Source organism: Enoplosus armatus, chromosome 14 (genome assembly GCF_043641665.1).
Source record: "Enoplosus armatus isolate fEnoArm2 chromosome 14, fEnoArm2.hap1, whole genome shotgun sequence".
NCBI classification, from domain to species: Eukaryota; Metazoa; Chordata; class Actinopteri; order Centrarchiformes; family Enoplosidae; genus Enoplosus; species Enoplosus armatus.
The window spans coordinates 15,257,681-15,273,378 of NC_092193.1; the positions used below are offsets into that span (position 1 = coordinate 15,257,681).

Sequence of the window (15,698 nt, forward strand, 5' to 3'; positions counted from 1 at the left end):
TAGCACTTGTAAAAAAAATCTGCATTGAATTTAGAGTCAGTGTTTATTATTATAAAACCTTTTTTTGTGTGTGTGTAGGAGAGTTCGGGGAGGTGTGCAGTGGTCGGCTGCGTGTGCAGGGAAAGAGGGAGATCTACGTGGCCATCAAGAGTCTGAAGGCGGGATACTCGGACAAGCAGAGGAGGGACTTCCTGTCTGAGGCGTCCATCATGGGACAGTTTGACCATCCGAACATCATCAGGCTGGAGGGCGTCGTCACAAGATGTGAGTGTTGAACAAGAACTTTGCTTCCTCCTGCGTGTGGATGATGTGTTTGGTTGTTTGTGTAACCATACACTTCCTCTCTGTATGTGTGCTGTAGTAAGTGTGTGTGTGTGTATATGCATCTGTCACATACCTGTGTGAGACTCAGCAGAGTTGCTGGTGATGTAAATCGGAGTTGACCCTGGATCAGATAAAAGCACCATTACCATGGTAACACACTGATGACGCATGGAGGAGTGCCTGTGAACAATGACTCTCTCTAACGGCCACTTGTTTACTTCACATGATCACGTTAGACAATTAGAGCGAGTGTGTGTGTGTTCATAGACACAGGTCTGGTTCAACAAGATGGCTCATTTGTTATCGCTGGGCCTCGCTCTCTTAATCACACTCTCTCTCTCTATGTCCATGTGTCCCTCTCTCATCTCATGTCCCTATCTCGTGCTCCTGCTTTCTCTGTCTCAGTCAGTGTCTATCTTATCTCCTCATTCAATCGCTCCACGTTTCTTTCTCTTTTTCCTCTCTGTGCAGATCTCTCAGTCTTTTCCAGTCTCCTCTCCTGTCCCTCTAGCACTCTCTGCCTCTCTCTGTCCCCCTCAGAATACGTCAACACTGAGCCGGCTAAATTTTAGAACACATCTTTTTCTCTCAGTTTTGGACGACCACTCTAAAGTCACAAGTTGCTCTGTAGTTTTGGCTGACAGTTTCTGTTGACGCACTCCCTGCTTGAAAGAATTGGAAGGAACCGCCAAAACTTGCGGTATCCGTGTACCACTGCCTTTACGACCCAACAGTTATCGCAACCAAACTGCAAAAAGCGTGTTTTTTGCGTAGCTTGGTTCTCATAATTAGTGAAATGGTCCAACAATGGCAAATGTCAAGTATTTTTGTGATCATGAGCGGCAAAGCCAACTGATAAAGTTAGAGTTTACATTGTAATCATCACTAACATCACAAGTATAAACCATAATTAAGCTTTTGGTTGTGGAAAAAAGGTTTAGCTGTTGTCTTTTGTCCAAAATTATTCCACTTTCTACTTCCACCGACTGAAGGTCCGGTTTCATTCAGCCTCCATTGGAATAAATTACTTCCAGTCTCTGCTAATCTGACAATGCATGATGTTTTTTGAAGAAGATATCCAAAGCGGATGAATAAAAAAAACTGAGCTTTTGCAAAACTATGATGTAAGGCTGGTCAGGTACCATTTAAATGTTAAAATAGGTCATCGCTCAATGCAGATGTTGTCATTTTAGCCGTACTTCTGTTGATTTTGCAGTGTGCCTGATTAGCAGGTAGCATTTATGACCTGCAATCAAGTCCCTATTTTCTGCTCCTTCAAATGGCAGACAACAGAAACAGAAAAATCAATCACAACAGTCAATGGTAACAACTAAATTGCGAGTTTGGCTACATTAAAACAAACCATAGGTGATCACAGAAAGCATAAGTCTTTTTCTTTTTGTTCAGGAGTTTTAGTGTGGAAGACCTGAAAACACCAGTGTGGACGCGCATCATTTTCATGCATAAACTGCATTTTCTAAATTAGCCATCCTAATGTGGGTGCAGCCTCCGACTCTACTTGTTCTATTCCTCAGTGCCACTGCTTTGCTCCTCTTCTGGTCTGACACCTTGTTATGCAGATGTTTCTTAGAGATCTGCAGACGAGCAAAAGGAAGAGGGAGAAAGTTGCTACAAAGAAACAGAATTGTAAACATGCAGGAAGACAAATAAACCTCTGCTGCCCCCCCCCCCACCTCACCCCCCTCCCTCCCTCTGTCACACACACACAAAGATCTTCAGTCCATCACACACTGGTGCTCAGTGGCACTTAGGCCATCAATAAAAGCGCAAATGCATATGCATAGGCTTTTATCATGAATATTAATAATTCATAAAGTTAATTGGATGTGTTTTTTAGCCTCATGAATATTCAGCAGCATGCATATTAAGAATGAGACCCCACTGCATTCCTTATTCATTTCCTCTCACTGTCATTCTTTCTCTCTCTCTCATTGTCTAAATAATGCCCGATGTTAACTGTGACCTTAGGTTGGGAAGATTGAGGCAGTTTGTAGCAGTACAGCAGCAACAAACTCAATCAAATGTGTGTTTTTTTCAGTCTGCCAGGCAGACATGTAATTATAGCACTTTCTTTTCGGTGGCTCACACATTATTCTGATTTAAAATACCAGAATAAATTCAAGAATTACTGCCAAATCCTGGAAATCTTGTGACAGAGGACAACAGCAGAAACATGTTGGCTTGATGAGCAACTTAAACATAATGAGGTGTTCTTTGCTTTGCTCTTCTCTATGAATGTAAAAAATGTGCTTGCATGTTTTTGTGGCTCGTGGGTGTAATGAGTGTGTACTTCTATATGCCTTTCTTTGTGCCTCTCTTCTCACCTGTCTTCACGGCACATTGAGGAGCTGATAGAGCCCCTCAGAAACAAATCTCACGAGCGGAGCAGTAATTTCACAGGTCACAGCCCAGGGTGTGTATGTGCGAGTGGGGGGGGGTGAGAGTTGAGATGGGTCAATAATTCCTTCAGGCCTTTTTCTCAAGCACCAGCTGGTCCCTTCACACCGCCCTCAGTCTAATCAGGCAGGCTGACCCTGACTGCTCTGGGCTCAGGTGTGTTGGATTGGTTTGCGTAGGTGTACATAGTAGTAGAATCAGCAGTTGTAGGAGTACTATTGGTTGGGGTAGTAAAAGGAGTAGCTGCAGTTTTCACAGTCCTGCTGTGAGGTAGCAGAGGTGTCGGCAGTAGCAGACGTAGCTGTGGTGGTATAAAGCAGCGGTAGCAGCTGTAACAATATTAATAGCAGTATGATACTGTAGCAATGTCCTCATATTCGAATACGATTATTTTCTTTCTTGTCAAGACTTAGATGAGAATAACACGCTCATATCTGTCTCTTGAATGTTAAAATGGTACCAGGATACTGTTAGCTTAGCTTAGCATAAAGACTGTAAACGGGGAAACAGTTAACTTGTCCCTGGCTCAATTATTTGATTGGTCAGAAAACAGTGAAAAATGACCTAAAGCCTAAGGCAACGTTTGTTTTGTCTGACCAACAGTCCAAACCCGTTTCGTTTACTTTCATATAAGTCAAAGACAAGCTGCAAATTCTCACATTTGAGAAGCTGGAACTGGGAATTTTTTTGATTTTTGCTCTACAACATAACAGTACCGGAACACACACACACACACACACACACACACACACACACACACAAGAATAGTGCATATTCCCAAGTACATGGATGTATTCAGATCATTGAAATGTAAAGTTTGTGGTGTGGAAAAAATCCAAACGTTGGTGTGTTTTCTGCTAATTCCTTGTCCAGATTTGACTCTTTTCATGCAGTGAGATTATCAAAATAATTAAGAATGGATTAATAACCCTACAGTGTAACCGTACAAGAAGAGGTAATGTTAGTTTCTTGTTGATGTTGCAGAAAAAGTGCAAAAGTGTAGACTTTGTTGTAGCAGTTATAATCATAGATATTGTCTCACAAGTAACACCATGAGCATAATAGTAAGTACTAGTAGTAGTAATAGTATCAGGAGTAATACAACCTGGTAGTAGTAGTCGAAGTGGGGGCTAGTGATGGTAGCAGTTGTGGTAGTACTTGTGGTATTTATTTCAAGTTGGCTCGCTGCATTTTCCTTTTTCATCTGTGTGTGTGTGTGTGTGTGTGTGTGTGTGTGTGTGTGTGTGTGTGTGTGTGTGTGTGTGTTCTCTCCACTTAAAACCTCATAAGTCTTCAGCCCCTGCCGTGTGCCACTCTAATAACCTACTCTGCTGTCTGTCACCTGATTGTTGCTATTGTCATGCTAATTAGAGCACCACATGCAGAAAAAGAGGAAAAAATAGCTCTTTCTTTTCTCTATCTGTCTCTCTACACATCAGGAAAGTGCAGCAATCTGCCCCCTCCACCTCCCCTCCCCTCTCCTCCCTCCATCTCCTTATCTTCCCTTCATCTCCCCCGTCCCTCATTTTATCCATCCGTCCTTTATGTGTTTTACAATCGCTGCAACAATCAGCTCATTTGGAAAACCCTCAATTACTGAGCTCCATCTCATCTACCCACATCGCACACACACACAGAGCTCCCACACACACATAAAAAAAGCCGCTCTACAAAGGTGCTGTTAAAGCCGGCAAAAGCACGCGTCTTCTCCACCCGTCTTCTGTTTGAAGAAACTAGTGATTAGTTTTAACTGTGTGGCTTTGTGCACCGAACAATAAGTGCTTCAATGTTTCCTGTCAGAGTGTTTGGAATTATTCAGGGTTTTGAATATGTATGCAGATGTGGAGATTGGACTGCAGAGACAAATGAGGAAGAGGAGAAACAGGAGGAGAACATAGAGAAAAGGTGACGATGGGCGCGGGATAGAGGGTTAATATGTATGAGATAGGATACAAGAGCGAGGAAATGAGGGAAGATGGGGCTTGAGAACAAATGAGGGAAACAGGGGAAGATGTGCGAAGAGATTTGAGGAAAAGAGGGGCGGACAGACGGGAGGAGACAAACGTGAGGAAATGAGAGGAGATGAGAAAGCGAAGAGGGAGGAGAGGTGAAGAGCGCAGTGGAGATAAGGTTATTGAGTTTGTGTCTCTCCGTTTCTCCGCACCCCCAGCACCCTCACATGGAGCTTCCCAGAACAGAGATCTGTCCTGTGTTAAAAGCATTGTATCACTTAGTTTGGACCCTTAACATTAATCAATACAGCAGTTATTTCATTTTCTCGTTTGTACCTCGGGCCGTCTCATTCAATATTGCCGTATTGCAGCTCACCAGCGCACACACACAGATAGCCACTCATAATGTAATTGTCCAGATGTATACGGACTCTATCGCTTTCATTTACACTCACCCCAACACACACAGAAGCAGCCTCTCATAATGTAATTTCCCAGATACACTGTATATACGTCGTCTCTATCACTTTCACAGACGCACACACACACACACACACACACACACACAGCAATTCACACATACACACACGTGAGGCCTAAATGATCCTAGCTTTATCCTGGGGAGAGCAGAGACAACACTTTCTACTTTCACTTAATGAAGAGCTGTAAAAAAGAGCAAACTCCTCTCTGATCCATTCCATAACACACTCCACCTGGCAGAACATCAATACCCAATCTGCGCACACACAAACACACACATACACTGGGAGATGTTTTTAGCTCTGCAAACGGCTGCGTTATTTGTGAAGGTGATGAAAGGCAATACATTTGAATGAATATGAATGTGATTAGTTAATTATGTGCTTTGAGGAGGAAATTGAGGAGCGCTGCTGAATGTTTGGCCGAGAGGAGTGTGTGTGTGTGCTTGAAATGTGGATGGCTTGTGATGAAGTCGCAACAAGAAGTGAGAGGGATTCATCGAATCGTTGAGTGTGTGTGTGTGTTTGTGAGCGTGTGTTTGTGGTGGCACCTGACAAAAAGAGAGAGAACGAGCTAATGTACAGCGTGAGTGCGTGTGGTCGGTTTTATTGGTAACCTCTGTTATCTTTCAGAGTGGCAGGGATAATTCTGTATGGCAGGTGTCCAGATGATGGCTAGTGATAGCAGAGTGTGTGTGTGTGTGTGTGTGTGTGTGTGTGTGTGTGTGTGTGTGTGTGTGTGTGTGTGTGTGTGCGAGTACATGCCAGGCTCACATGGTCCTGACAACAGGACGAATGTGTTTCATTGTGCTTCTCTCTTGACCGCATCTAACACTGTGGGCCTGAAGGTAATATTCCACTGGCAACATACATGGGTTTACACACATGTAGCACACATAGAAACAATCACTCAAACACATAATTGGTTTTCAGAGGGAGCTACAGCTATTTTCCATTTCATGGCTGTCTTCTTTGTAGAATACGGATGCCTGTCTGTTCTGTATGGACACTGACAGAATAACATACATGCATTCAAATTTACAGGGTCCATAATCTGAGACGCAACTAAGCATCCAACATCTGCGAGGTGGACAGAGGGCTGTGGGGAGTCAGACCTCCTTTCAGCCAGGATCAATCCCATCAACTGTTTTATCTCTGCTGTGACAAAACGCACACACACACAAAAGCACACATGCTCTCCACCTCCCTGATCAGAGCTGAAATCAGGCAGTCGTCATCGTGCCGTCCCTCCCCATTTGCCATGCCCTGAAACCAGCTCTCTGTCTCTCACACACACACAACACACACACACACACACACACACACACACACACACACACACACACACACACACACTGGGTAATACACCACACACAAGCCCCGTGTGGAGATAAATGTGACCAGCAGTCCTCACCCCCAGCAGAAGAAAATCCAATTCTCTTTCACTTTTATCCCTGAGACTAATGTTACTGTCAAAGAAGACACCACCACCAGAGACCAGGCGACTCTGTTTGTGTGTGTGTGTCCCTGAGTTTGTGTGTGTGTTTGCTGCAGTGAGATAGTGAATTCATTTAAGGTGATGTATTGCTGTCTTTACCTACAATCTCACTGTAGGCTTCGGTGGTGTTGTTCCTGCCTTTCCATGACAAGCTTTTGACCCCTCCTCTCCTTCCCTCCTCCTCTTCCTCTTCTCTCCTTTCTTCCTCCGATCCGTCTTTCTTTCCTCTCTTTTATCCTTTAACCCTTTGCTTCTTTTGCGCAATTTATGTTGTCTTTTATATTTGTTTTCCATTAATTTCTTTCCCTGTTTAACTTTTCTTTCCAATTAATTTTCAATTTCAACTTTTACTTCAATGAAGCATGATTTGGCATGACATGTTGATCCGAAAACATGACACAGACGGAGCCAGACAGAGAATTATGTGTATTACAGTTTGTAGAAAGAGTTTGAATGAGCCCTTTTCTTGGAATCTTGGAAGGGAAGAAAAGATTGGGATGTTTGGTAAATTTGGGGAAATTTCTGTGTTCTTAAGGAAAACTATATGAAGACTCTCTCTCCCTCCCTCGTGCTGTCTTTATCTCTCCCCCAGGTTTTTTCCCAGCATCTCTGAGGTCTGATTGGGTAAATGTTACCTATTCATCACAACTGACATAGTCTGTGTGTTTACAAGACACACACACACACACACACACACGCATCATGTGTTTGTTTGTGATTGGCAAAGCTCGGCTGTAGGGGGTGGTGCCTTGGGAGAACCCTGTAAAACAGGGACAAGTGCTGTTTTTGGTGTGCTTGCGTGTGTATGTGTGTGTGTGCGATTGCAGGTACTTTGTTAATCATTTGTAAGCCCCACCAGATGCCATGCAGGGGACCATGGTGTGAGGGGCCTGTCAGTCAACCACCCCTTCATGCACACACACAGACACTCATGCAGGTGCAGGTGCATAGCGATCCAACCCCCCCCCCCCCCCCCCCCTTGAAGCTGATTAGTATTCATGAGATCTCTGGAGGCCCCCTTATACACACACACACATTCTGGTGGATTGGTCCATTCTAATTATCTCCTGGCGTTTATGGAGAGGGCTGATTAGAAGCTGTCAGTGTGACTGATGACGACATGCCATGTTATCCCCTAGAGAGAGGCAGCGAGACAGAGAGGAAGGCTGGTCACAGCTGTGGACTCCACTATTTCTCTGTCCTCGTCTCTTTATAGTTGGTGTCTTTCTTCCTTGTAATTCTACTCCACTAACAGCTGCCTTGTTATGTGCCTCCGTAGGTAAGCCAGTGATGATCATAACCGAGTTCATGGAAAACGGATCTCTGGACACTTTCCTCAAGGTGAGTCACGGCTCAGCTGGAAGGAACACAGCACGCACATTTCCTCCAAGGCCAGGGCCACAAGACTTTACAAAGGCCACGTGGAAAATGATGTCCCAGCTTTAAAGTGTTTGAAATTGTAGAGTTCATTCCCCCAAATTGCTGTACTTGAGGGCACATGCTTTTAAAAGAATATATAAAAAAATATCTCAAAGCTGGAGCATTTAATCCATAAAAGTCCACCAATGACTTAAGTTAACAAGTATCCTTTGAAATCAGTTTTGAACCACATTTTGTAATCACCACATTAAGAGTATAAAAGATAGTTTGACACAATCTGAAAAAGAATACAACTGTCAAAAGTCACACATTATTTTCTAACAGATAAATATGTGCGGCTAGGAACTTTCAATATAATTTTCAATATAAAAAAAGGCAAAGCATCTTCACTAAATGGTCCAGTGAAATTAGAAGAACAAGTGTCATCTGTAATTGTAATTATATCTTTTATGGGGTGAAATGTTGAGTTTAAGTGACTGAACAAATGGTTAAAAGAGTGAAAATCACAATTGTCTTAGCTGCAAGAAACTTTTTCTTTAGCAATACTGGACAGAGAAGTGGATGAGAACAGAAACATTCAGATGGATGCACGGCCTCCCCACACTTTCATCACATGATGTTTGATGCCGGGTTTATGAAATGCACTTACTGTCCATATCCCAGAACAGAAAATGGCAGCAGACTGCTGACAAATGGGTAATAAAAACAGAGAAAGTGTATTGCTTTGTGTGCAACATTTGCTCTGTCAGGGGATACAAAAGCGAACAGTTCACTTTAAATGTGATATAATACCACAAGTCATATGGTTGTTAAGAGTCAAGATAGCCAACAGAGAAAAACACTGAAAATAACTTGCCAAGTTATTTGCCAAAGAGATTTAAAGGAAGCTTTATCATGACTGAACAGAGAAACACATTTCGCAGAAATATTTCTTGGGATGTTTATTATGCTGATTAAGTCTCTGAAAATGATCTCAGTAAAGAGACTGGTTTGTGATGTGAGTATTACAAAATTAAATCCTGAAAAGAAGAATTTACTTAAGGATATTACTGAACTTCTTATCAGTGAACAGATTTAAACATCAGAAGGACGGCTGCGGAGGTATTGCTTTGTTATTAAAATCGACATTATGTCAAGAAATAGAGGAGCCTGTCACTCAATACGTCATTACACAAATTGATGTTTTTAAAGAATTAGTGCTTCAAGCCATCTGCTGAAACCTATCACAACCCTGCAGACATGTTACGTTTATTTAGAGAATTTAGATGTATTTTCTAAAGATTGACAGAAGGTTTTGAAGCGTTTCTTAAAATGTCAATTATGTGCACAAAAGTATGGATCTGTATTTTAATGATAGATGCAGACGACAAGAATATGATGTTTTCATATATATGAATATGATGTTTAAGTGTGTGATTCATGATTCCTGTTCATACAAAACATGTGCCAGAAGTAGCAAATGTGCCATATTGATTTAGCTGAATTGGGTTTTGCATAAACCCAGATGAATAGCTTGTTGCAGCCCTGGTGTGCCTCACATTGAAAGTCCCCCTGATTCATATTCAGGGTTGTTTGTCAGCCAGTAAAATCACTGCAGTGCTCCAAAGCCATTAAGCCTGTGATGATAGGCCCATCACTAAATAGACACCAATCCCATCAGCAACACTGAAGCAAAATGAAATGAAATCTGACAGATACAAAATGGCTAAGGCACAGTGTCCTGAAACACACACACACATACACACAGATACATGCATGTTGTGTGTTACAGTATATATTATAATGGGGGTCGTAAAGAGCGTCCGCAGTGGCTCAATATAATTACGGAATCAGTTTTATGGGTTTTACAGCTCATCCGTGCTCCTGGCATCCATATGTGTCTTTAATTATGCTGACCATTTATTAAGCAGCCGTCCCTAAGAAATAACAAAACCACTGTTCTGTGTGTTCCTCTCTCTGTCTCCTTGTTTCTACCGACAGCAGCCTTTTTCTCTCCCTTCCCCTTTAAGTCTCCCCTTTTAGTTTTCTAGTAAAAACTTATTAGTAATATGCCAAAAAAGTAGAATTTGCCAGAAATCTTCCATCTTCACCTTTCTCATCTGTCTCCTTCGTCATCTCCTTGTCTAACCTCTCTGCCCTGCATTTGTCTCCTCACTCTTTCCCTGCCCTGCCCACCCTTCCTCCTCCTTCCTGGCAATACAATGTGGTGGGCAGATTGATAGAGGAAGTCTGTAGGTTTGTTAGACAGTCCAATCAATCAGCATCTCACAAAACCACCGGCTAATTAACTTACTCCACAGCTGCCGAGGGAGAGAGAGAGAGAGAGAAAGAACGATAGAGTGAGGAGGGGGGGCACAGATGCAGAAAGATGAAGGAAGATAGATAGATGGATGGAGACTGAAACAAAGTAATACAGAGTTCTTTCTCTCTCTGAGACAGAGACTGAGGAGAGACAGAGATGGATGGAGAGGACAAAGAGACAGAGGGAAGGAGAGATGATATAAAGGAGAGAGGGTGACTGATAACATGGATGGCTTTTTAACGGGGACCGCTGGCCCAGGGCAGAAATAATTGGCAGAGGAAGGTGAGCTGGACCGCCATCGATCAACAGGCTCTGCTCTCTGCCAAAGACAGCTCCGATCTGAAATCCAGTGAGCTCTGCTTGGGCCCACAGTCAGTGTTAAGAGAGGAAAGTTTTGTCTGCTCTGTCAGATCCAATCCTCCGCAAGTAGGAGTTTTTGGTGATCCTCCATTGATCCCTGAGAGGAGAAATTCATCCTCACCCCCCAGTGAGAGGTCAGAGCGCAGGGTTAGCAGGAGGTGGAAGGGATTCAGAGTCTTGCTCAGGGACACTTCAGAAGCAAATTGCTGCCATTACAGAGGCTTGAATCCTGGCTTGAACCCTCACTTCCAGCTGAAGCTGTTGAAGGCCCCCACCCTAATCACTATGCCACCCTGCTGCAGCTTAATGTCAGTATTAACACTCTGTGCTGTCTCCTCGTCTCACCCTCCAGAAACATGACGGCCAGTTCACAGTGATCCAGCTGGTTGGCATGCTGCGCGGCATTGCCTCTGGTATGAAGTACCTGTCAGACATGAGCTACGTTCACAGAGACCTGGCGGCTCGAAACATCCTGGTCAACAGCAACCTGGTGTGCAAGGTGTCTGACTTTGGCCTGAGTCGGGTTCTGGAGGACGACCCAGAGGCTGCCTACACTACAAGGGTAAGACACACTCTCACGGATAGAAATAAATTGAAGTTTATCCACCCATTGACCTCTACATTCAGTCCAAAACCAGACCCGACGTGCATACAATAATTTGAGAGAAAACCAGGAGTGAATCGATCGGGTTTGTTTTGATTCCCTCAGAAGGTGAAGTCTTGTATGAGGTAGTGACGCACAACTGATGACTTAAACGCACACATAGGATGAACACAAACTCTGCACCTTCATGTTTTTGTCAAATCAAAGAAGTCTTTGGTAACATCGCCATCCTCTCACAGAGCACAGAAAGAATGAAGAAACTCAAACGTCAGTAAGTTAAACCACTGCGGAGTAACTCATCTAAAATGCCCACAAGGAGATGGCATTATTCATATTCATAGGAAGTGTTGGGGATGTTATTTTTAATATGGCATTAGCATTGCCCTGGGAGGAGTGTATCAGCCGCTGACTGCTCTATTGCAATCACACACACACTCCCACTGATGTCAGGAGACCTAGATGGAGAGCTGCAGGCATGGAGGGAGGGAGGGGGGGAGATGGGGAAGAGACACAGAGAGAGGGGCGTGGATATCAAATAAGACTGAGATCGAGGGAGGCGGAGAGAGAGAGAGGGAGAAAATAAGAGAAGGCAGGGGAAGGATCCAGTGAGAGCAGTAAAGAGAAGAGAGAAAAAAAGAGGATGGGGTAGGGGTGGACAGGGGGAGGTGGAAACAAAAGTACAGTGCCGAGTGACTTGGCAGCTTTGTCTTTTATTTGACTTTGACCAAGCAGAGATGGGGAATGCTAGTTGGTGCAGAGGCAGCTGCCGCATGTTAAAAAGCTGAACCGAGCCCTATAGAGGTACGGTGTGTGTGTGTGTGTGTGTGTGTGTGTGTGTGTGTGTGTGTGTGTGTGTGTGTGCGACAGAGTGAGAGAGAGGGCGGGGGTATCTTACTACCTATTGTGTCTACACGCTGGGCTTTATGGAATCCTTTTGATCTGTACATCAACAACAAAGGCAGGAGCAACATGGAAGAAGCAAAAAGAAATTGATGGCAAAAGAAAGTCAAGTGCAAGAATAAACACTGGAGCGAAAGTAAACATACTGTATGTTGGTGTTTAATCTCACCTGCTCTGTTCCTAAAGGAAGCGCTGCAGCGAGCTCTTCTGCAGCCACCACCTTAGAATTTGTTTTGTGTGCTCTACTCTTGATTTATTATAGCGCTTAGCCACAAAGGCATTAATAAAACTACTTTTAAATATTTACCCAATTACAGACAAGGGTGTAAAACATCAACTTCAGGGTGACATATTCAGTATGCCAAGAATGTGCTGACCATATTGTGAACCATCTCCAGGGAGGGAAGATCCCCATCAGGTGGACGGCTCCAGAGGCCATAGCCTACAGGAAGTTCACCTCAGCCAGCGACGTGTGGAGTTACGGGATCGTCATGTGGGAGGTGATTTCATACGGAGAGAGACCCTACTGGGAGATGTCCAATCAGGATGTGAGTCACAAACCATGCATCGTGTCTCATTTACAGTGACTAAGACTAAAGATGTTTTTTTCCCCTCAATCTTCAGCTCAATTCTTAACTATGAAACTGAATTTTCCTGGACATTTGTATTTCCCCCTCTTGTATTGATCGCTGAACTTGATATTTTACCCTCTCTCCCCTGCAGGTGATCAAAGCAATAGACGAGGGCTACCGTCTTCCCGCTCCCATGGACTGTCCTGTGGTGTTGCACCAGCTCATGTTGGACTGCTGGGAGAAGGGACGCAGCGACAGGCCAAAGTTTGGACAGATTGTCACAATCCTGGACAAGCTCATCAGAAACCCCGCCAGCCTCAGAGAGCTGGCCAACAGCTCAGCATGGTCAGTGGGAGAAAGCTAGAAATTAAAGCTGTGAATTCAAAACTTTCACTGAGGCACACATGTAGTCTTGACATACTTGGATTAGATTATCAGAAGGTAGATGCATTAAAGACATAATCGCTGCCTTAGATCTACATTGTAGATCTACTTTGTCAGTTTAGAAAATTGTAGGAAATGTCATTTTTGTCAGCAAAATCACATTCTTATCTTTTCTCAGTAAAGTCATATTTGTCACTGAAAAGGTATGAATATAGGGTTGTGGGTTGGCATATCCATAGTCTCACACTCACAGTTAAGACTCCCTGCCTCCCCAGATGTACTACACACATCCATAGAATATCATTTTTTTCACATTTACATTTTACGCTTCAGGCATTTAGCTGACGTTCAGAACCAGACCAGCACACAGAGTGTGCAACAGAATATGTTTCAGTCCCTTTCAAAGCAGACAGAAGACACTCAAATCCCAGCACAACTGAAAACAACAACAGTACTGCTTTTGAGCTTTTAACAAGGGCCTACACATTATACACACATGCACAGTGTGACCAAAAGAAGAGTCTCTTATTGACTGTGGCATGGCTTTAATTGAAGCATATACAATACAGCACTATATGTAAGTGTATCTTGTATGTAAGTGCAGATGCAATTAGTCCTGCATATGCAAGGTATTTAGTAAGTTTGAGCAGGCACATGAATAAACACACAGATCCTTTATAACAATCTATAACAACAGGAAGCAAGCAAACAAGTCAAAGGGTTCCACAAGTAAAGCGCTTGTACGGGGGGAGGGGGCAGTGAGGGGACCAATCATTAATCATAGTTACCCACTAACGGCTAGGTTTAAAGTTTAGGGTTTATGTTTTCTTTGCACAGTGGATTTGAGTCCGTCATGCTGCGGTTGTTGAAAAATTAAAGCAGTTCTGTCTAAATGATCAAAATCAAGCACCATGACTGAGAATTAAGTCGCTCCTCAAGTGTGCTGCAGTTTTTATCATTATGAATGCCCCAACAAGAGTGAGATTTAATAACAAATAATTAACCTCAGCACCAGTCAGAAACGTTTATTTAGCCACTCAACAGGACAACATTTCATTGAGTTGTGAGTGTGCTTTGTATCCCAGCAGGGAGGACCCGTCCACCCCAGAGTTCAGTGTGAGCACAGTGGATGAGTGGTTGGAGGCCATCAAGATGGGCCAGTATAAGGAGAACTTTTCCAGTTCTGGATATGTCAGCTTGGACTCAGTCCTCTACATCAGTGTCAGGTACAGACGGCTGGTGACTCATCCCAGTTAAAATTAAACACTCGAAAGGTCAACATTGTCAGTAAAAGACGTATTACATTCCACTTGAGTGTCATTTGAAATTAAAGAAGGGGATTTACACAAGTATCTTGGACATGAAACCTCCGCAGCTGCTTGGCATCTGAAGGACAATGTCGTTTTTTTCTCCAAAAGTGTCATTAATAAATAATATATTTCTCTGCATGTTTTCCTGTCTTCCTTGTAGTGAATTGGCAAAGATGGGTGTGACTCTGGCCGGCCACCAGAAGAAGATTTTGTCCAACGTGCAGAGCCTGCAGACCCAGGGGACGCACATCCAAGTATAACAGTTCCCACATAAACACACAGTGAGACAGAGCCAAAATGGATGCTCCTGTGAAGAGTTTCCCTACATGAAATGGAGTTGTAATGGATACCCTGTGCTCAGGCCTCCATTGATTTTGAGACACACTGAGATGGAGACAACATAGACGCTTGACTCCTTCACCCTCTCGCAGTTTCACCATTCCTCCCATCCTCGATGGGCACTACCGGCTTTAGCACTCAAGAGTCCCAGCAACACAACCACCATTATGGAGCAACAGAGAGGCACATGTCTGACAGCAAGGCCACATGTAGAGCATCCCAGTCCATTTCACATCATATCAACTCAACAAAAGAAGAAAAAAAAGATTTTTAACAAAAGAAATGACAAAAAAAAACAAATTAGAATATAATTATCATCACTGTCTGTGAGGTGTACAGTTGGTTTTTACTGTCATTTTGTTTCTGTTTTGAGTTTCCACCTTGAAGAGTTTAAAAAGGGTCAGATGATATGTATATGTGTAGATATATGTTTATATGGGCTGTGTCTTCCCACAACCGTAGAGATGGACCTAACGTTTGTATTGGTGCTGAGGTTTATATCGCTCAACCTTAATACGAGTTATTACGTAGTACCTGTACGTTCCCTAACCATTGCTCTCTGTATACAGAAAGCCAATGAATGGGCCGAGATTCTGAATGACATGAATGTGTGGGGTGAGGGGGAACAGAAAACCTGGACCTTTAGAGATAGACAGGGATGTAGATTTTGCTAGCTCATGTAGAATGGAAGTATGATTCATTTAAATAGTGTATTTGACCAGGACAAGGGCTTCCCTAGCGACTGCTCTCAGACACACTTCCATAGCAACTAGACCCAGTGCACGTTTGCTAGTCTGCTTGCACTTATGATGTAACTGAGTGCAAAGAAAACAGCAAAAAACTGCTTAAAGTGCAGTTAGCACAGAGGAATTTTTA

At 43.3% G+C, this 15,698-nt stretch overlaps 1 protein-coding gene across 1 annotated transcript in view; it reads left to right on the plus strand.

Moving 5' to 3' along the window:
- The window catches only part of epha4b (eph receptor A4b), an 80,592-nt gene extending 65,849 nt beyond the window's left edge, over nt 1-14,743 (plus strand). Inside the window, exons 13-19 of the mRNA XM_070918607.1 lie at nt 79-264; nt 7,951-8,012; nt 11,066-11,275; nt 12,616-12,765; nt 12,941-13,134; nt 14,259-14,399; nt 14,644-14,743. Coding sequence (XP_070774708.1) covers nt 79-264; nt 7,951-8,012; nt 11,066-11,275; nt 12,616-12,765; nt 12,941-13,134; nt 14,259-14,399; nt 14,644-14,743 — 1,043 coding nt within the window. The remainder of the gene's footprint in view (nt 1-78; nt 265-7,950; nt 8,013-11,065; nt 11,276-12,615; nt 12,766-12,940; nt 13,135-14,258; nt 14,400-14,643) is intronic.
- Nucleotides 14,744-15,698: the final 955 nt, after the last annotated feature.